The sequence below is a fragment of the Vipera ursinii genome (genome assembly GCF_947247035.1).
Source record: "Vipera ursinii genome assembly, chromosome: 10".
Classification (NCBI taxonomy): Eukaryota; Metazoa; Chordata; class Lepidosauria; order Squamata; family Viperidae; genus Vipera; species Vipera ursinii.
Window position 1 is genome coordinate 5205448 of NC_139520.1, and position 16656 is coordinate 5222103.

The following is a 16656-nucleotide window of genomic DNA, read 5'->3' on the forward strand; positions in this document are numbered from 1 at the left end:
GATCAAAGGCCTGGAGACTAAAACATACGAAGAATGGCTGCAGGACTTGAGCTTGGCTAGTCTAAAGAAAAGGAAGAAATAGGGGTGACATGATGGCAGTATTCCAGTATTTGAGGGGCTGCCACAAAGAAGAGGGGGTCAGCCTATTCTCCAGAACACCAGAGGGCAAGACAAAAAACAATGGATGGAAGCTGATCAAAGAGAGAAGCAACCTGGAATTAAGGGGAAACTTCCCGACAGTGAGGACAATTACCGGTAACCAGTGGAACAGCTTGCCACCAGAAATCGTGGGTGCTCCATCACTGGAAATTTTCAAGAAGAGACTGGACAGTCACTTGTCTAAGATTAGGAGGTCCCTTCCAACTCCATTATGTTCTATATACTATTAGTCTATTATTAATTCTTATCATTTTATTTGTTTGAGCAACTAAAAATGTTTCCTCAGTGAAAGACATGCAGCCACCAGTATGCATGCTGGGAGCCCAGTCTGGCTCTTTTTTTTCTTTTCCTTCCCTCACCTTCTTCTAAATTTACAGTATATGACCACCAGGCTTATATATTTTTATTTATTTTTATTTTAATCCCATTTATATCCTGCCCTTCTCCGAAGACTCAGGGTGGCTTACAATCTAAAGCACAATGTGCTTAGCAATAGCCTTCATTCTATGTATATGCCTGCTTATTAGGGCTTTCACACACACCCCAAGCGGCATTATTACAAAGTCAGCTTATTGCCCCCAACAATCTGGGTCCTCATTTTACCTACCTGGGAAGGATGGAAGGCTGAGTCAACCTTGAGCCTGGTGGGACGCGAACCTGCACTAATTGCAGGCAGCTGGTGTTACTTAAGGAGGCATTAGCCCACTGCTCCACCAAGGCTCTTCTAATATATGGTTGTTGAAGCATAAGAGGCAAAGGATCCACACCAGAATAAACAATATCAACCAACCAATATCCTCACTCAAGAGGAATTCTTTCTTTCTTTCTTTCTTCTTTCTTTCTTTCTTTCTTTCTTTCTTTCTTTCTTTCTTTCTTTCTTTCTTTCTTTCTTTCTTTCTTTCTTTCTTTCTTTCTTTCTTTCTTTCTGGGGGCCACAACCCTCTTGGGCCTACCACCAGCTGTTCTTCTTCTCTCTCCTTCTTCAGGTACCAAGGTGCTTGAAGTGAAAGAGTGGTTCAAGTACCGTGAAGACAAGTTGGACATTCGAGAATTAAATAAGCAAACCAACATCATAGCAGAGCAATTCCTGCCTGGACATGCCCTGGGACTGAAAGGTATCTGGTGCAACAAAGGCCTTGATTCTTGGCAAGGGAACAAAAACTGACTGTCTCTAGATTGGGCAAAATTCATTCCATCCAGTCTGTCTGTCTGTCTGTCTGTCTGTCTGTCTGTCTGTCTGTCTGTCTGTCTGTCTGTCTGTCTGTCTGTCTGTCTATCTATCTATCTATCTATCTATCTATCTATCTATCTATCTATCTATCTATCTATCTATCTATCTATCTATCTATCTATCTATCTATGCCTGCCTGCCTGCCTGCCTGCATGCCTGCCTATCTATCTATCTATCTATCTATCTATCTATCTATCTATCTATCTATCTATCTATCTATCTATCTATGCCTGTCTGTCTGTCTGTCTATCTATCTATCTGTCTATCTGTCTATCTATCTATCTATCTATCTATCTATCTATCTATCTATCTATCTATCTATCTATCTATCTATCTATGCCTGCCTGCCTGCCTGGCTATCTATCTATCTATCTATCTATCTATCTATCTATCTATCTATCTATCTATCTATCTATCTATGCCTGCCTGCCTATCTATCTATCTATCTATCTATCTATCTATCTATCTATCTATCTATCTATCTATGCCTGTCTGTCTGTCTATCTATCTATCTGTCTATCTGTCTGTCTATCTATCTATCTATCTATCTATCTATCTATCTATCTATCTATCTATCTATCTATCTATCTATCTATCTATCTATCTATCTATGCCTGCCTGTCTGCCTGCCTATCTATCTATCTATCTATCTATCTATCTATCTATCTATCTATCTATCTATCTATCTATCTATCTATGCCTGCCTGCCTGCCTGCCTGCATGCCTGCCTATCTATCTATCTATCTATCTATCTATCTATCTATCTATCTATCTATCTATCTATCTATCTATCTATCTATCTATCTATCTATCCCTGTCTGTCTGTTTGTCTGTCTGTCTATCTATCATCTATCTATCTATCTATCTATCTATCTATCTATCTATCTATCTATCTATCTATCTATCTATCTATCTATCTATCTATCTATCTATCTATCTTCCAAAAGGCCACTGCAACCGACAACTGAGCTATGGATACAGTTCAACTCAGTTGACTCTGTGCTTAAGGCAGGAGTAGAACTCACCGTCTCCTGGTGATTGGCCCAGCTGGCTTTCATGGTTAAGGCAGGACTAGAACTCACCATCTCCCAATGGTTGACCCAAAGGCATCCAGCTGTTTTTCATGCGTAAGGTGGGACTAGAACTCACTGTCTCCTGGTGATTGGCCCAAAGTCACCCAGACAGCTTTCATGCCCAAGGTGGGACTAGAACTCACTGTCTCCTGGTGATTGGCCCAAAGTCACCCAGCTGTTTTTCATGCCTAAGGTGGGACTAGAACTGAGGAGGTTGCTAAACAAGGACTATCAGTATTTGCAGTCTGGTTTTGTCATTATGGCATTCCTAGATATTACAATATTTATGTGTTTCTTTTGCTGCCAGTCTCCCTTGAGTGTTTTGTAAAAAGTTAGATAAAAAGAAACCTCACACAGGTAGTCCTTGACTTACAACAGTTCGTTTGGTGACTTTTCGAAGTTACATCGGCACTGAAAAAAAGTGGCTTATGACCATTTTCCGCACTTAGGACCATTGTAGCATCCCCAGGGACACGTGATCAAAATTCAGATGCTTAGCAATTGACTCATATTTATGACGGTTGGAGTGTCCTGGGGTCACGTGATCCCCTTTTGCGACCCTCTGACAAGCAAAGTCAATGGGGAAGCCAGATTCACTTAACAACTGGGTGACTAACTTAACAACAGTGTCAAGAAAAGTTGTAAATTGGGGCAAAAGTCACTTAACAACTGTCCTGCTTAGCAACTGAAATTTTGGGCTCAATTGTGGACGTAATTTGAGGACTATCTGTCCTCCAAACAGTAATGTGTACAGGGTGCGTACAATATGTACCATGTGCAATACCAGAGCATCCTGGCGTCCGTTGGTCTATCTGTAGAAGTTCTACAGTATTATTTGGGCGTTGCTAGTTTAGACCAGGAGGAAAAAAATTAAGAAGGATGGAGATCCATCTCATCAGCTCTTCTCTACACTCCCTAACTGGAGATCCCATCCTGGGCCTCTCTTTGCTTTCCCAGCACATATGTACAAGACCATGGAACCGGAGACCGAGCGCACGATGGAGTTCTACAACGAGACACGGGTGGATGGCCTTCAGAAACGTACAGAAACTTCCCAAGAGATGGCAGAGTATTTTGAAGGCCGTTTAGATTTCCTCAGCTACCGTCACACCGAGTTTGGCAAAAGAATCAAGAAAACGGCTACCAAGAAAACGGCTACCACCGAAAGCAACGCCCGACCAATTTTGGTAAGAACAGCCACCGTTGGCGGTATTCGGTTGATGTCCCGTAGCCCTTCGGAGACAAAACTTAGAAGGTAGGAAAGCCCCAGCAGAAAGCTTTTGGGAAGGGGTCTTTTGAGGGAGGGGCATGATTGCCCTAGACTTCCAGTTCCATCTAAATGGATTGCGGTGGATATGCAAGTTTCTTCTGAGCAGATTTAATCCACAATAGAGGTGGGTTAATCTGAATGGTAGCATCTTACCAGCTGCGGTTGAAGATCTACCCAAACTCTTAAGTTGACTCTATTTAGACAGTCGCTTGTCTGAAATGGTATAGGTCCATGTTGGCGAACCTATGGCACGTGTGCCACAGGTGGCACGCAGAGCCCTCTCTGTGGGCACGCTCACCGTACCCAGTCCTAGGCCTCCAGCTGGCTTTAGGCCTCCACTGCCATGTGCAAAAAAAAAAAGTTCAATCAATCAAATTTCAACCTCTCGCAGGGAAAAAAAAGATCTCGCAAAGTTGGAATTGATTGATTGAACTTTTTAGTCCCACCCAGTCCGCCGTTACCACCGCAGCCATGCGCACCCAATGGGCCACGCCCACCCAATGGGCCACACCCACCTGGCACCCGATGATATATAAGTGGGTTTTGGGTTGCAGTTTGGGCACTCGGTCTCTTAAAGGTTCTATTCTATTCTATTCTATTCTATTCTATTCTATTCTATTCTATTCTATTCTATTCTATTCTATTCTATTCTATTCTATTCTATTCTATTCTATTCTATTCTGAATAGACCCAGGCTGAGAATTTTAACTGGGGTTTTATTCTCAGGGATAATTTAATCTTTTAATTCTCTTTTAACTTTGTATTTTATATTGATGTGATTTTAAAATGCCCTGTAAACCGCCCTGAGTCCTTCGGGAAAGGGCGGTATATAAATCTAATAAAATCTAAATCTAAAATCTATTCTATTCTATTCTATTCTATTCTATTCTATTATTTCTTCTATATGCCATCTTGGGTGGACACACTGGCCTTGCTGCTCTCTGCAGCATTCTGTCTGCTGTCTATCCTTTGCTTGAGTTCAGCTGCTCTCCACATAAACAGTCCTCAATTTATGATCACAATTGAGCCCAAAGTTCTGTTGATAAGCAAGACATTTGTTAAGTGAATCTTGCCCCACTTTAAGACCTTTCTTGCCCCAGTTGTTGAGGGAATCACTGCAATTGCCACAAGAGTAACATGGTTCCTAAGCGAATCTGGCTTCCCCATTGACTGCTTGTCAGAAGGCCGCAAAAGGGGATCACATGACTCCTGGCAGCGTGACCGTCATAAATATTGCTCCGCTCAGGTTGCTTCTCTCCTTGATTAGTTTCCTTCCATTGTTTTTTTTGTCTCGCCTTCTGTTGCTTTGGAAAAATAAATTAAGCCCCCCCTCTTCTCTGTGGCAGCCCCTCAAATACTGGAATACTTCTGTCATGTCCCCCCACCCACAAGTCCTCCTTTTCTCTAGACTGGCCATTCCCCAAATCCTGCAATTTTATAATATGTTTTAGTCTCCAGGCCTTTAATCATCTGAGTTGCTCTTCTTTGCACTTTTCTCAAAGTCTCAACATCTTTTTTGTAATCTGTTGACCAAAACTGGATGCAGTATTCTGGGTGTGGCCTTACTCAGGCTTTATAAAGCGGTACTAATACTTTGCGTGGTTTTAATTGAACAGCTACTACTTGTGCCCAAAGACCAGCATAGCTATCTGCCTCTCTGTGATCCATCCCAACCAACTCATTGTAAAACATTGGCGGTCAGGAGTTTGATACTACCCTGTCCTCTCCCACTTGTTATACTTTCTAGAAAATCACCGAGAGATTCCACAGGAACCCAAGCAAACCAGCTGATGAAGATGTGGCCGAACGCATCTTTTTGATCTCAGACGATAAGATCCTTCTGACCTATCATTGCAAGGAGAATTACATCACCCCTTCCAAGCGGGAGTTTACTAAGCGTTCCGAGGTGGATAGCAAGGGAAATAAGGTCATCATGAGCCGGGATATGTGCATCAGTTATCAGGTAAATGAAGGATACGGTACCTGCAGGTCATGTTGGATCCAATCCATGGCCTTAAATGGGACTTAAATGAATGGTTGCAGGACATAAATAGACTTTCGGGTTGAGTATCCGTCACTTAGAACCAGGGAGCTGAATTCGCTTCAGCAAATAATGTGGGTTGGTGGGATTCCTGACGGCTTACTTAAGAGCTGCCTCACGCCACTCTTGGAGACTGACTAAAACTATGAATAGTCCTTGACTTACAAAGTTTGTTTAGTGACCTTTCTAAGTTACAGCATCACCGGAAATGTGACTTATGACCATTTTTCACACTTACGACCATTATAGTATCCCCAGGGATACTGTTTGAAAATTCGGATGCTTGGCAAACTGACTCGTATGTATGACGGTTACCGTGTCTCAGGACCAGGTCATCCCCTTTTGCAACCTTCTGAGCAACAAAGTCAATGGGGAAGGCAGATTCACTTAACAACCGTGGTTCTAACTTCACAGTAGCGACTGGGGCAGGGAAATTCATAACAATGGGGCTAAATTCACATTTAGGCTCAGTTTTGATCGTACCTGTATACAGCTAATCCTCACTTTACAACCTTTTGTTTACCAACCCTTCAAAGTTACAACCGCACTGAAAAAAATGTCTTAGAACCATGGCAGCCTCCTCACCGTCACGGGATCAAACTTTAGGGCAATTGGCATGCGTTTATGATTGTTGTGGCATTCCAGGGTCATGTGGTCACCATTCATTTTTATTTTTTTTTAATTTTAATTCCATTTATATCCCGCCCTTCTCCGAAGACTCAGGGCGGCTTACAAGCTTAGCAGTAGCCTTCATTCTATGTATATGCCTGCTTATTAGGGCTTTCACACACACCCCAAGCGGCATTATTACAAAGTCAGCTTAATTGTCCCCTGCCAGCTTTTGACAAGCAAAGTCAATGGGGGAAGCCAGATTTGCATAACGACCACACGATTCACTGAATGGAGTGATCCACTCAACAGCCATGGCAAAAATAGCCTATCTTGCTTAACGATGGAAAATCTGCTGCAGGTCGTCCTTGACTTACGACCAAGTCATAATTCATAAGTCAAGCGCTACCTGCGTGCTCGCTGCAATTGCCTTCTGCCCTGGGAATTGTAAAACAAATGGCATGAATTCATAGGATTGTAAAACAATGAATTCAAATCAGTTGACACTGCCTGTTTTGAGACTCTGGGGCAGATAGGCGAAGACAGACCACAATTTACAATTCATATAACGTTTCTTCCCTTGAGTACCGCTAAGCATGATGTTTCCTGTTTAAGGAAACACCATAAAGCTGGTGTTGGGCTCTGTGTATCTTGTGGTTAATCACTCCGTTTTGCCCAGGCTGAGAAGGTATAGGAAGGAAAAGCAAAATCTGGGCTTTCCCCTGTACAGTGGTACCTCGTACTTGGCATTAATTGGTTCCTGGAGGCGTGACGATACTAAAAAGGACGAGTCCCAAACAAGCCATGTGACTTCTCATCAAAAATTGTGGCTGCTCCATTGCCAGAGGTTTTTAGGAAGAGACTGGACAGTTACCTATCTGAAATGGTATAGGGTCTGTTGCTTGAACAGAGGGGGTTGGACTAGAAGACCTCCAAGGTCCCTTCCAGCTCTCTCCTGATTGATTGATTGATTTTTTCCTGACCACATCTCAGTGTTGCAAACAAGAATTCTCAGATAAAGTCATGTGAGAGACTCTTCAAAAGTAACCTAAACCAGAAAGTATTGGTTTAAGTCTTGTGGGATCTATCTGGGCTTTCCATCCATCCATCCATCCATCCATCCATCCATCCATCCATCCATCCATCCATCCACTCTTACACAGCTTGTATACCAGTGATGGCAAACCTATTAGAGACCGAGTGCCCAAACTGGAACCCAAAACCAACTTATGTATCATAGGGTGCCGGGTGGGTGTGGTCCATTGCGTGGGTGTGCCCCTTTGCGTGGGCGTGGCCCTTTGGAAGGTAGTGGCTGCAGTGGTAACAGCAGTCTGGATGGGACTAAAAAGTTCAATCAATCAATTCCAACTTTGCGAGATCTTTTTTTTCAAGATGAAATTGATTTAACCTTTTTTTTTTGGCACATGGCGGTGGAGGCCTAAAGCGAAAAGGTTTTATAAAACCCAGCTGAAGGCCTAGGACTGGGACGATGGTGCGTGTGCCCGCAGAGAGGGCTCTGCGTGCCACCTGTGGCACGTGTGCCATAGGTTTGCCACCACAGTTCTATACTATTCCAATCAGCTGATTCAAAAATTCTCAGTGCAACTATACCCTCTGTTTTGGCCAGGAAGAACTTTCCGTCCATCCCTTTTCCTATGTCAGTGACCTTCCCAGCATGGCTGACTTCCTGTCGGTTCTCTGCAGCCATCCCCCTCTTCCGATTGCACCACATCGAGTACTAAACAAACGCTGAGTACTGGGGCAATATTTTCACATCAAAATGTATCAAGGACCAAATTCCATGAGTTTTGAAGCAGTCAAGTACTGGGGTATCACTGTACTATTTTTTTTTGAAATTCCACCTTGGCATTTGACTCAGAAAGGATTAATTAGTAAATTATCCCTAAGGAAAATAATCCTAAGGAAAAGTCGTTTTTGCTAAAAGCAAAGAAGATAGTCAAAACGGAACATGTTTTGCCCATGTCCAGGCACAATGATTCAACCTACTTACTGTGATACATACAGATAGTCCTCAATTTACGACTGGTCATTTAACACTTTGCGAAGTTCCGATGGACTTCAAAAAGGATACTGACAAGGTGTCCTCAAGATTATGACTGCCGCCGTCACTACAACCCCGGGGGACTCGCAACCAAACTTGCAACTTACGACCAGTTGCATTGTCCCATGGTCACATGACTGGAGTTTCTGAAGCTTTCTGCCATTTTTCCAATAGCAAAAGTGCCCACTGGATACAAGGCTTTGAAACTATATCACCTGCCCCAAAAGCGTTGCCTGTGTTTGCAGTGGCCCGTAAGTCCTGCAAGATAAAATGCAAATAACTGCCATGAATGTAGAATAACGAGGGCCACTTTGGTGTAACCTTAAGGCATCAGGCTAAAAATCTGCAGCCCGTGAGTTCTAGACCTAATTGAATGGATGGGGGGAAAATGTAGAATACAGGTGGCCTCAACTTACAACGGTTCATTTAATGGCCATTCAGTGTTACAACAGCACTGGGGGGAAAAAGGGACCTATGACTGCTTTTCACACAGTCGTTGCAGCATCCCCACTAGTCATGTGATCAACATTCAGACGCTTGGCAAGTGGCTCATATTTACGACCGTTGCACTGTGGCTAATGTCACATGATCACCTTTTCCAGTCTTCTGAAAAACTCGGTCAGGGTTAGGTAACCTTGGCTCTTTTATGACTCATGGACTTTGCTGACTCAGGAATTCTGGGAGTTGAAATCCACGAGTCATAAAAGAGCCAAAGTTGCCTACCCCTGACCTAGGTCAATAGGGCAGTCAGATTCACTTAACAACCGTGTCACTAACTTAACAACGGCAGTGACTCACTTAGCAACTGTGGCTGGAAAGATCACAAAATGGATCAAAGCTCACTGGACAACATAAACCTGGAGCTCAATTGTGGTCGTAAGTCGAGGACTTACCTGTATACATTTCATGATCAAAAGGTCTGTAAACGTGGGGTGGGTGGTGGGTGGTCGTTTCTGGAAATATTTTTCAAAACATACACAGAAAGGAGAAAAACCATCCAACGATCTGCGGAGCACTGAGCGGGCTGGTTCTCCCCCATGGGCCAAATGTTCGGACTTGGTTCTGAATCTCCTTTGAACCTCCTTTGCTCAATTCGTTTTGGGGTTCATAAATCTGCTTTGGGGCTCATGTGTTCTCAGGCGGGGTCAGTGGAGAAAGATAAGAAGCTCTTCCATCTCTATGAAATGCTGGTGCAGCTGATGGAAGATGAGAAACATTCCCGGCATCAAGTGTGGGAATCTGAGATAGAGGTACGGGGGTGGGGGTGGGGAAGAGCGGGGAGATTTTTTTTTATTGCCGGTGGTGGGTGGGGGTCTGTGAAGTCCTGCCTTAGGGTAAGTCCCTCTGGTTGAATGCACCCTGACCCATTTTCCCTGGCTACCCTGTGCTTGCACACGTACACAGAGAAGTAATTGCTCGTTGCTTCATCGTGGGCGCTCCGTCACTGGAGGCTTTTAAGAAGAGACTAGGCTAGTAACGGCAAACCTTTTAGAGACCGAGTGCCCAAACTGCAACCCAAAACCCACTTATGCATCGTCAGGTCCTGGGTGGGTGTGGCCCATTAGGTGGGCATGGCCTATTGGGTGGGCGTGGCTACAGTGGTAACGGCAGACTGGGTGGGACTAAAAAGTCGAATCAATCAATTCCAACTTTGCGAGATCTTTTTTTTCCCCACGAGAAGTTGAAATTGATTGATTGATTGAACATATTTTTTGTGCACACGGCGGCGGAGGCCTAAAGCGAAAAGGTTTTATAAAACCCAACTAGGACTGGGGCGACGGTGTGCATGCCCACAGATAGAGCTCTGCGTGCCACCTGTGGCACGTGTACCATAGGTTCGCCACCACGGGACTAGACCGTCACTTGTCTGAAATAGTATAGGTTCTCCTGCTTGAGCAGGGGGCTGGACTACAAGACCCCCAAGGTCCCTTCCAATGCTATTCTATTCATTTAGAGCTCTCTTAATTACCCCCTTGAGGTTCATTCCTGTTTCCCCAAGAAGGAGTCTATAATCCTGAACGTCTTTTGAACATTCATTCATGCTTTCAAATAATAGGCCTTCCCCCATCCCACCCACCCCTCCTTCTCACCTCTGATGTGTAATATTTTAGCACAGGGGGTCTACAAACCTGGCCATTTTAAGTCCACAAGCTTTAAAGATCTATGCTGGCTGGAGAATTCTGGGAGTTGAAGTCCACAAGCCCCTTACAGTTGCCACGTTGGCAACTTTCCAAGCTGAACCTCGGAGCTGTTCCCAAAACATAATCCTCCCCCAAAACATCGGAAAGGAATAGGATTGGACACAGATGGACCATTCAGGGGGAGGGGGCTGAGGAAGAGGGGAAAGCCATGTAGGCTTTGGGCGGGAATATTCAAATCCAGCTTTGCTTTTGCTGCAACTGCTCGGACTTAGTAAAAGTTAACCTTTCACTTCAGTCATGGAGTCGAGAGTCTTTCTTTCCTAAGTCCCTAGTCGGGCCAGCTTGACAAATTGGTTTTGCTGCACCTGCAGCGATTGAATGAGATGGTCAACCTTGGGTTGCCTTCTGTGGTCAACCTTCTGTGATTCTCTCTCTGATATCTCCGTGCCATCAAAGGTTCTGGACCTTCTGCGGATTCGAGGAGAGGAAGAGGCTGCTAGCAAGTTGAGCGTCTCCATTTATGACACAGAAAGGAACGAGAAGAGTAAAGAACATCGTGAAGCCATAGTAAGATGGAGGTTCTTTGGGATCGACCTACACAGCATTTATGAGCCGTTTCCTCATCCTTGGGAAAATATCAAAACTAGCAAGGCATCAGGGATTGAATTATGGGAATTCTTAGCATCTTAGTTGTCACCCCAAGGTTGTTGAGAAGGTCAGAAGAACTATGGCACAAGGGCAGGCAATAAATACCTCCTAAGTTCTGGATGTAGCAAGAAGTCACAATGATATCACAGGAGGAATTGGAGGGAAAACCTGAATTCAACAATATTTCTGGTGGTTTTGAGAGGAAAATGGGAAGGAGAGTCCTTTGGAAGGCAAACCTGCTCCCCTCATTAACCCATCAGATTTATTTTTTTACACCCAGCCCTGGGGCAGAACGAGACAACTCGCTGCAGCCAACATGCCGGGGTCAGCTTGCCATGGCCATTTCATCACGGCCAACTCATTGTGGAAAAACCCACCATGGCCACCTGGCCACAGGACAAGTCGCTATGGGGCAATTCAACAATTCTATTTCATTATTTAAAATAGTTAAAACATTATTTTAATTGTTGCCATTCACCTTTCGTTCTGTCCCTCCTTTGGCATCCTTTCCTTAATGATTGCATTCCACTGTTTCTTCGATATCTTGTCCTGTGACGAGTTGGCCAAGGAGAGTTGTCGTGGACCGCACCCCTGGGGCTGTTTTTCAGTGCCCTTGTTGTCAAATTCTTACAGCACAATTTCTGAGTATTTTTAGCACACCCTTAATCATGCAAGTTAAAAGCAGACAAATTCATTCACAATTCATAAAAAGGCTTTTTTAAATAATAATAATAATAATAATAATAATAATAATAATAATAATAATAATAATAATAATAATAATAATAATAATAATATTAATATTAATGTAAAATAAAAAATAGGCTGCCAAAATTTGGTTGTCTTGCCACAAATATTAGGGTGCTTCCCTGTTTTGAAATGTTGAATATTTCAAGAATGCTTCTTCCTGAAATGGAGGTGCTGTGGTTAGAATGCAGGATTGCAGGCTACTTCTGCTGCCTGCTGGCTGCCTGAAGATCGGTGGTTCAGTTCTCACTGGCTCAAGGTTGACTCTGCCTTCCCTCCTTCCAAGGTCAATAAAATGAGGACCCAGATGGTTGGGGGCCATAGGCTGACTCTGTAAACCGCTTAGAGAGGGCTGTAAATCACTGAAGCAGTATATAAGTTTAAGTACTATTGATACTGCTCTCCCTTCCCTTCCCTTCCCTTCCCTTCCCTTCCCTTCCCTCTCTCCCTCCCTCCCTCCCTTCCTTTCCTTCCTTCCTTCTTTCCTTCCTGAAGCGCAGTGGTTAGAATGCAGTATTGCAGGCTGACTCTGCCAACTGCCAGCAGTTCGATCCTGACCAGCTCTAGGTGAACTCAGCCTTCCATCCTTCCGAGGTCGGTGAAATAAGGACCCAGATGGTTGGGGAGCAAAAGGCTGACTCTGTAAACCGCTTAGAGAGGGCTGTATAGCACTGTGAGGTGGTACCTAAGTCTAACTGCTATTGCTATTGCTTTCCCGAATGTCTTAAATGCACAATATTTTCTGTGCCCTGTAAAAAAAACCTACTGAACAGTTTTGTGCACCTGGGATGCAACGGAATCCAGGGTGGAGTTAGGGTTTCTTGGTTCCTGTAGAGCAGGGATAGGGAACGATGGCCCAGCTGGCTCAGAAATTCTGGGAGTTGAAGTCCACAAGGCATAAAGGGACTGTCGTTCCCCATCTCTGCTGTAGTGAGTAGGGAAAATGTTCTTGATGGAGATATGTAAGACCTGTTACCTAGGCAAAAGGAACTGAAATCTTTTTTGAAGTTTAAAGAACAATAAGAAGGGGCTAAGGCAGAGACTTCCTTAAAATACTGAACTATTTTTATCCAGGGTAGCATAAAGTCTCTTGCCTTGGGCAGAAGGTCGGACTAGAACAATGGTTCTCAACCTTTTCTTTGCCATGGACCCCCTTTAAATACCTTTTACAGTCACGGATCATGAGCACGGACTCCCTAGAGACTTAAAAAGGTAAAGGTAAAGTTTCCCCCACACATGCGCGCTAGTCGTTTCCAACTCTAGGGGCCGGTGCTCATCTCCGTTTCAAAGCCGAAGAGCCAGCGCTTGTCCGAGGATGTCTCCATGGTCATGTGGCCGGCATGACTAGATGCCAAAGGCGCACGGAACGCTGTTACCTTCCCACCGGAGTGGTCCCTGTTTTTCTACTTGCCTTTTTACGTGCCTTCGAACTGCTAGGTTGGCAGAAGCTGGGACGAGTAACAGGCGCTCACTCTATTACACGGCACTCGGGATTCGACCTACCAAACTGCCGACCTTCTGATCGACAAGCTCAGCGTCCTAACCCACTGAGCCACCACGTCCCTCTCTAGAGACTTAATTCAAGATTTAAATCATAACATTTCTTCAAGGCTTTGCAAACCCCCTGTGAAGACATCGTGGTCCCCCGTTATGGGTCCTTGGACACCAGGCTGAGAACCATTGGACTAGAAGACCTCCAAGGTCCCTTCCAGCCCTAGGATTCTATGATCTGTGATTCTATAAGAAGAATAGAAGGTGTACCATAATCGTCCTTGCCAGATTCTGTGATGATTGCCAGTCTCAATAAAAAAAATGGTTTTATCCTTTCTGTAGAATTGGATTTTACCATCTGGTCTACCCAGTGGGGCTGTCAGCTGCCCATCAAGCATATTGGTCTGTCCCCTTCCTCTCCAGGAGCGTCAACAGCAAGAGGAACGCCAGCGCCAGGTGGAGCAGGAGCTGGACTACCTGGCGCCCTTCCTGATTCAGGTGGGAGGCCTTGAGAAGATGTCCAAGTGGCTCGCTTTGCGTCTGAAAGAAGATTGCCTGAATGACTTCAAGCATCGTCTCGTTGACAAGGCCAACCTCATTCAAGCACGATTTGAGAAGGTATCTCAGCAGTTGTTGGACCTCTGGCTCTCCCTGGCCCAAACCAAGGGTCTTCAAACTTTTATGACTTGTGGACTTCAAGTCCCAGAATTCCACAGCCAGCATAGCTGGCTGAGGAATTCTGAAAGTTGAAGTCCACAAGTCATAAAAGGGCCACGTTTGAAGACCTCTGGCCCAAACCAAGAGCTGGCTTGCCTAGACAGGCATTTCTACTTCTATGGACCCAACTGCTCTCTGGGGGCTCTTGTTGATGTCTCTGTAAAGCACCCTTGGTCTACTGGAACCATTAAGACTTCACTGGTTTTTCTCGGTGGAAGGGGAAGGATGGGCTATGGGAGTATGGCCAAGACAAAGGGGTCTCCTAAAGCTTCATGCTCAGGTTCCATCAGTCTGTTTCCATTTCTTTGTCTCCTCAACTGCTAGCGCACTGATTCCAAACAGGGATGTCTGCAGGAGATGGTCAAAAAAAAAGTCAAAATGGTGGTAGTGACGTTGAGATCAAAGCTCTGTCTTTTATTTTAAGTGTAACTTGAATTGCATCTCTACTTTTTTATTTGCCAAACACTGCAGATATTTTGATCTAAGTCTATCATTGTTATCTAGAGAGCTGATGATTGAGTGGGACACAAACTTTCTCTTTAGATTGAATCATTGTTACCCACATGACTTAGGCACAAGCCTAAAACATCCGGTTCCTTCTTCTTGATGGCCACTAGATTGTTCTGACCCTTGTCCCACTACTTCCTGGCCTTCTCCTCCTTTGTTGGCATTCTCAGATTCATGTAGACTGAGATCCCAACTCTTCTTCCCCAGCTAAGTTCTGACACACATCACTGGATCATTGGCCATGCTACCCCCCCTTCCATGTATGCAAGTTTAGCAAAGCCTGACACTCCACAAACAATCCCATCAACAGACACATCGACCTACAACTAGCCTATGAAGCCCTGAGAATTCAGATCAACTGCACAACCAACCAGTGATGGCACCAACCCTCAACCAAGCCCCGCAGCCCCGCACAACCAGGGCTTCACCACCCAGTGACCCTCACCTGATGTGACCTCCCCATCACAAGACCTACCGACCCCACAATGCCCTTATAAGAAGGAAGAAGAGCATCACTTTCCCCTAAATTCTACTGAAGATGTTACCTAGCCTGGTAACGAAATATTCAGAAACCAATCCAGAAGCTCAGAGAACAAACTTCCACCCTCACACATATATAGACTAAGCCACAGTGGGGCTGTCCTGTTCTGTGTTGGCCTACTTTGGAACCCAGCCATTGTCTGAACCAGACAAATCCATTAAACTAGAATATGGTTTATTTGGAAGGCGTTGCATGTTACATGCTCACAACCATCGTCATTTGTTGGTGAAGCAGATTTATCTGCGGTGTGAACCCAGCCAATCTCTCTCTCTCTCTCTCTCTCTCTCTCTCTCTCTCTCTCTCTCTCTCTCTCTCTCTCTCTCTCTCTCTCTCTCTCCCTCTCCCTCTCCCTCTCCCTCTCCCTCTCCCTCTCCCTCTCCCTCTCCCTCCCTCCCTCCCTCCCTCTCCCTCTCCCTCTCCCTCTCCCTCTCCCTCTCTCTCTCTCTCTCTCTCTCTCTCTTCCCCCACCCCATAGGAAACTCAAGAACTCCAGAGGAAGCAGCAGTGGTACCAGCAGAACCAACTCAACATGACTTTGGAGGATGAAGATGCCTATCTGAACTTCTGCTCAGAGGCCATGTTTCGCATCCGCATTTTGGAGCTCCGACTGAGCAGGTATTGTGTGAATGGGACTTAAGGCCAGAGAGAAGTAGGGACAAAACCCTACTTAATGAAATTGGAACAGTAATTGCTTGTCTTTCTTCACCAGGCATAAAGAGAGAGCACCGCTGAAATATATAGCATTGGAAGAGAAGCTTTCCAAAGATCCTCGTCTCTGTGAATATCTTAAATTTTACGTTTGATTCTTTTGTGAGTCATTTCTGGGAAGTGCTCCTCAAAAGCCATATGAGTTTGACAAAACAATTCCAAATATCTTTGAAGAACATTTTATTTTTCTCAGGCCATTATTCACTTTCTTCTTTTTGATAAACTTTTGGAGCTTCCTGGTAAGAAAGCACCAAGGAGAAGAAACTTTAATTCTTTGAATCTTTCAATGGAGCAACACTTTAAAAAAACTCTGGGTTTTGATAGCTAGATATATGTGTGAAAGATAGCAAGACTCTCAGACCTCCTCCTCCTCCTCCTCCTCCTCCTCCTCCTCCTCCTCCTCCTCCTCCTCCTCTTCTTCTTCTTCTTCTTCTTCTTCTTCTTCTTCTTCTTCTTCTTCTTCTTCTTCTTCTTTCTCTTCCTCCTCCTCCTCCTCCTCCTCTTCTTCTTCTTCTTCTTCTTCTTCCTCCTCCTCCTCCTCCTCCCTCCTCTTCTTCCTCTTCCTCTTCAATGTTCTTCTCTTATATATTTTGTTGCATGTTCTACTTCTCTTTCACAGTCTGTGCTAATTTGTTGTGCTGTCTGTGTTCAATGGGATCAGAGGGTACTTAGGTCTTCCCTTCTCTAATTTCATCTCTAAAGGTTGACAAA

At 44.6% G+C, this 16656-nt stretch overlaps 1 protein-coding gene across 1 annotated transcript in view; it reads left to right on the plus strand.

Annotated features, from left to right (window-relative positions):
- Positions 1 to 16286, plus strand: part of DRC7 (dynein regulatory complex subunit 7) — a gene marked incomplete at its 5' end in the record, with an annotated part of 39983 nt that extends 23697 nt beyond the window's left edge. The window contains 8 exons of the mRNA XM_083370670.1: positions 1146 to 1274; positions 3421 to 3650; positions 5481 to 5696; positions 9585 to 9695; positions 11043 to 11153; positions 13896 to 14090; positions 15713 to 15852; positions 15947 to 16286. Coding sequence (XP_083226796.1) covers positions 1146 to 1274; positions 3421 to 3650; positions 5481 to 5696; positions 9585 to 9695; positions 11043 to 11153; positions 13896 to 14090; positions 15713 to 15852; positions 15947 to 16040 — 1226 coding nt within the window. The 3' untranslated portion in view covers positions 16041 to 16286. The remainder of the gene's footprint in view (positions 1 to 1145; positions 1275 to 3420; positions 3651 to 5480; positions 5697 to 9584; positions 9696 to 11042; positions 11154 to 13895; positions 14091 to 15712; positions 15853 to 15946) is intronic.
- Between the last annotated feature and the right edge of the window lie 370 nt (positions 16287 to 16656).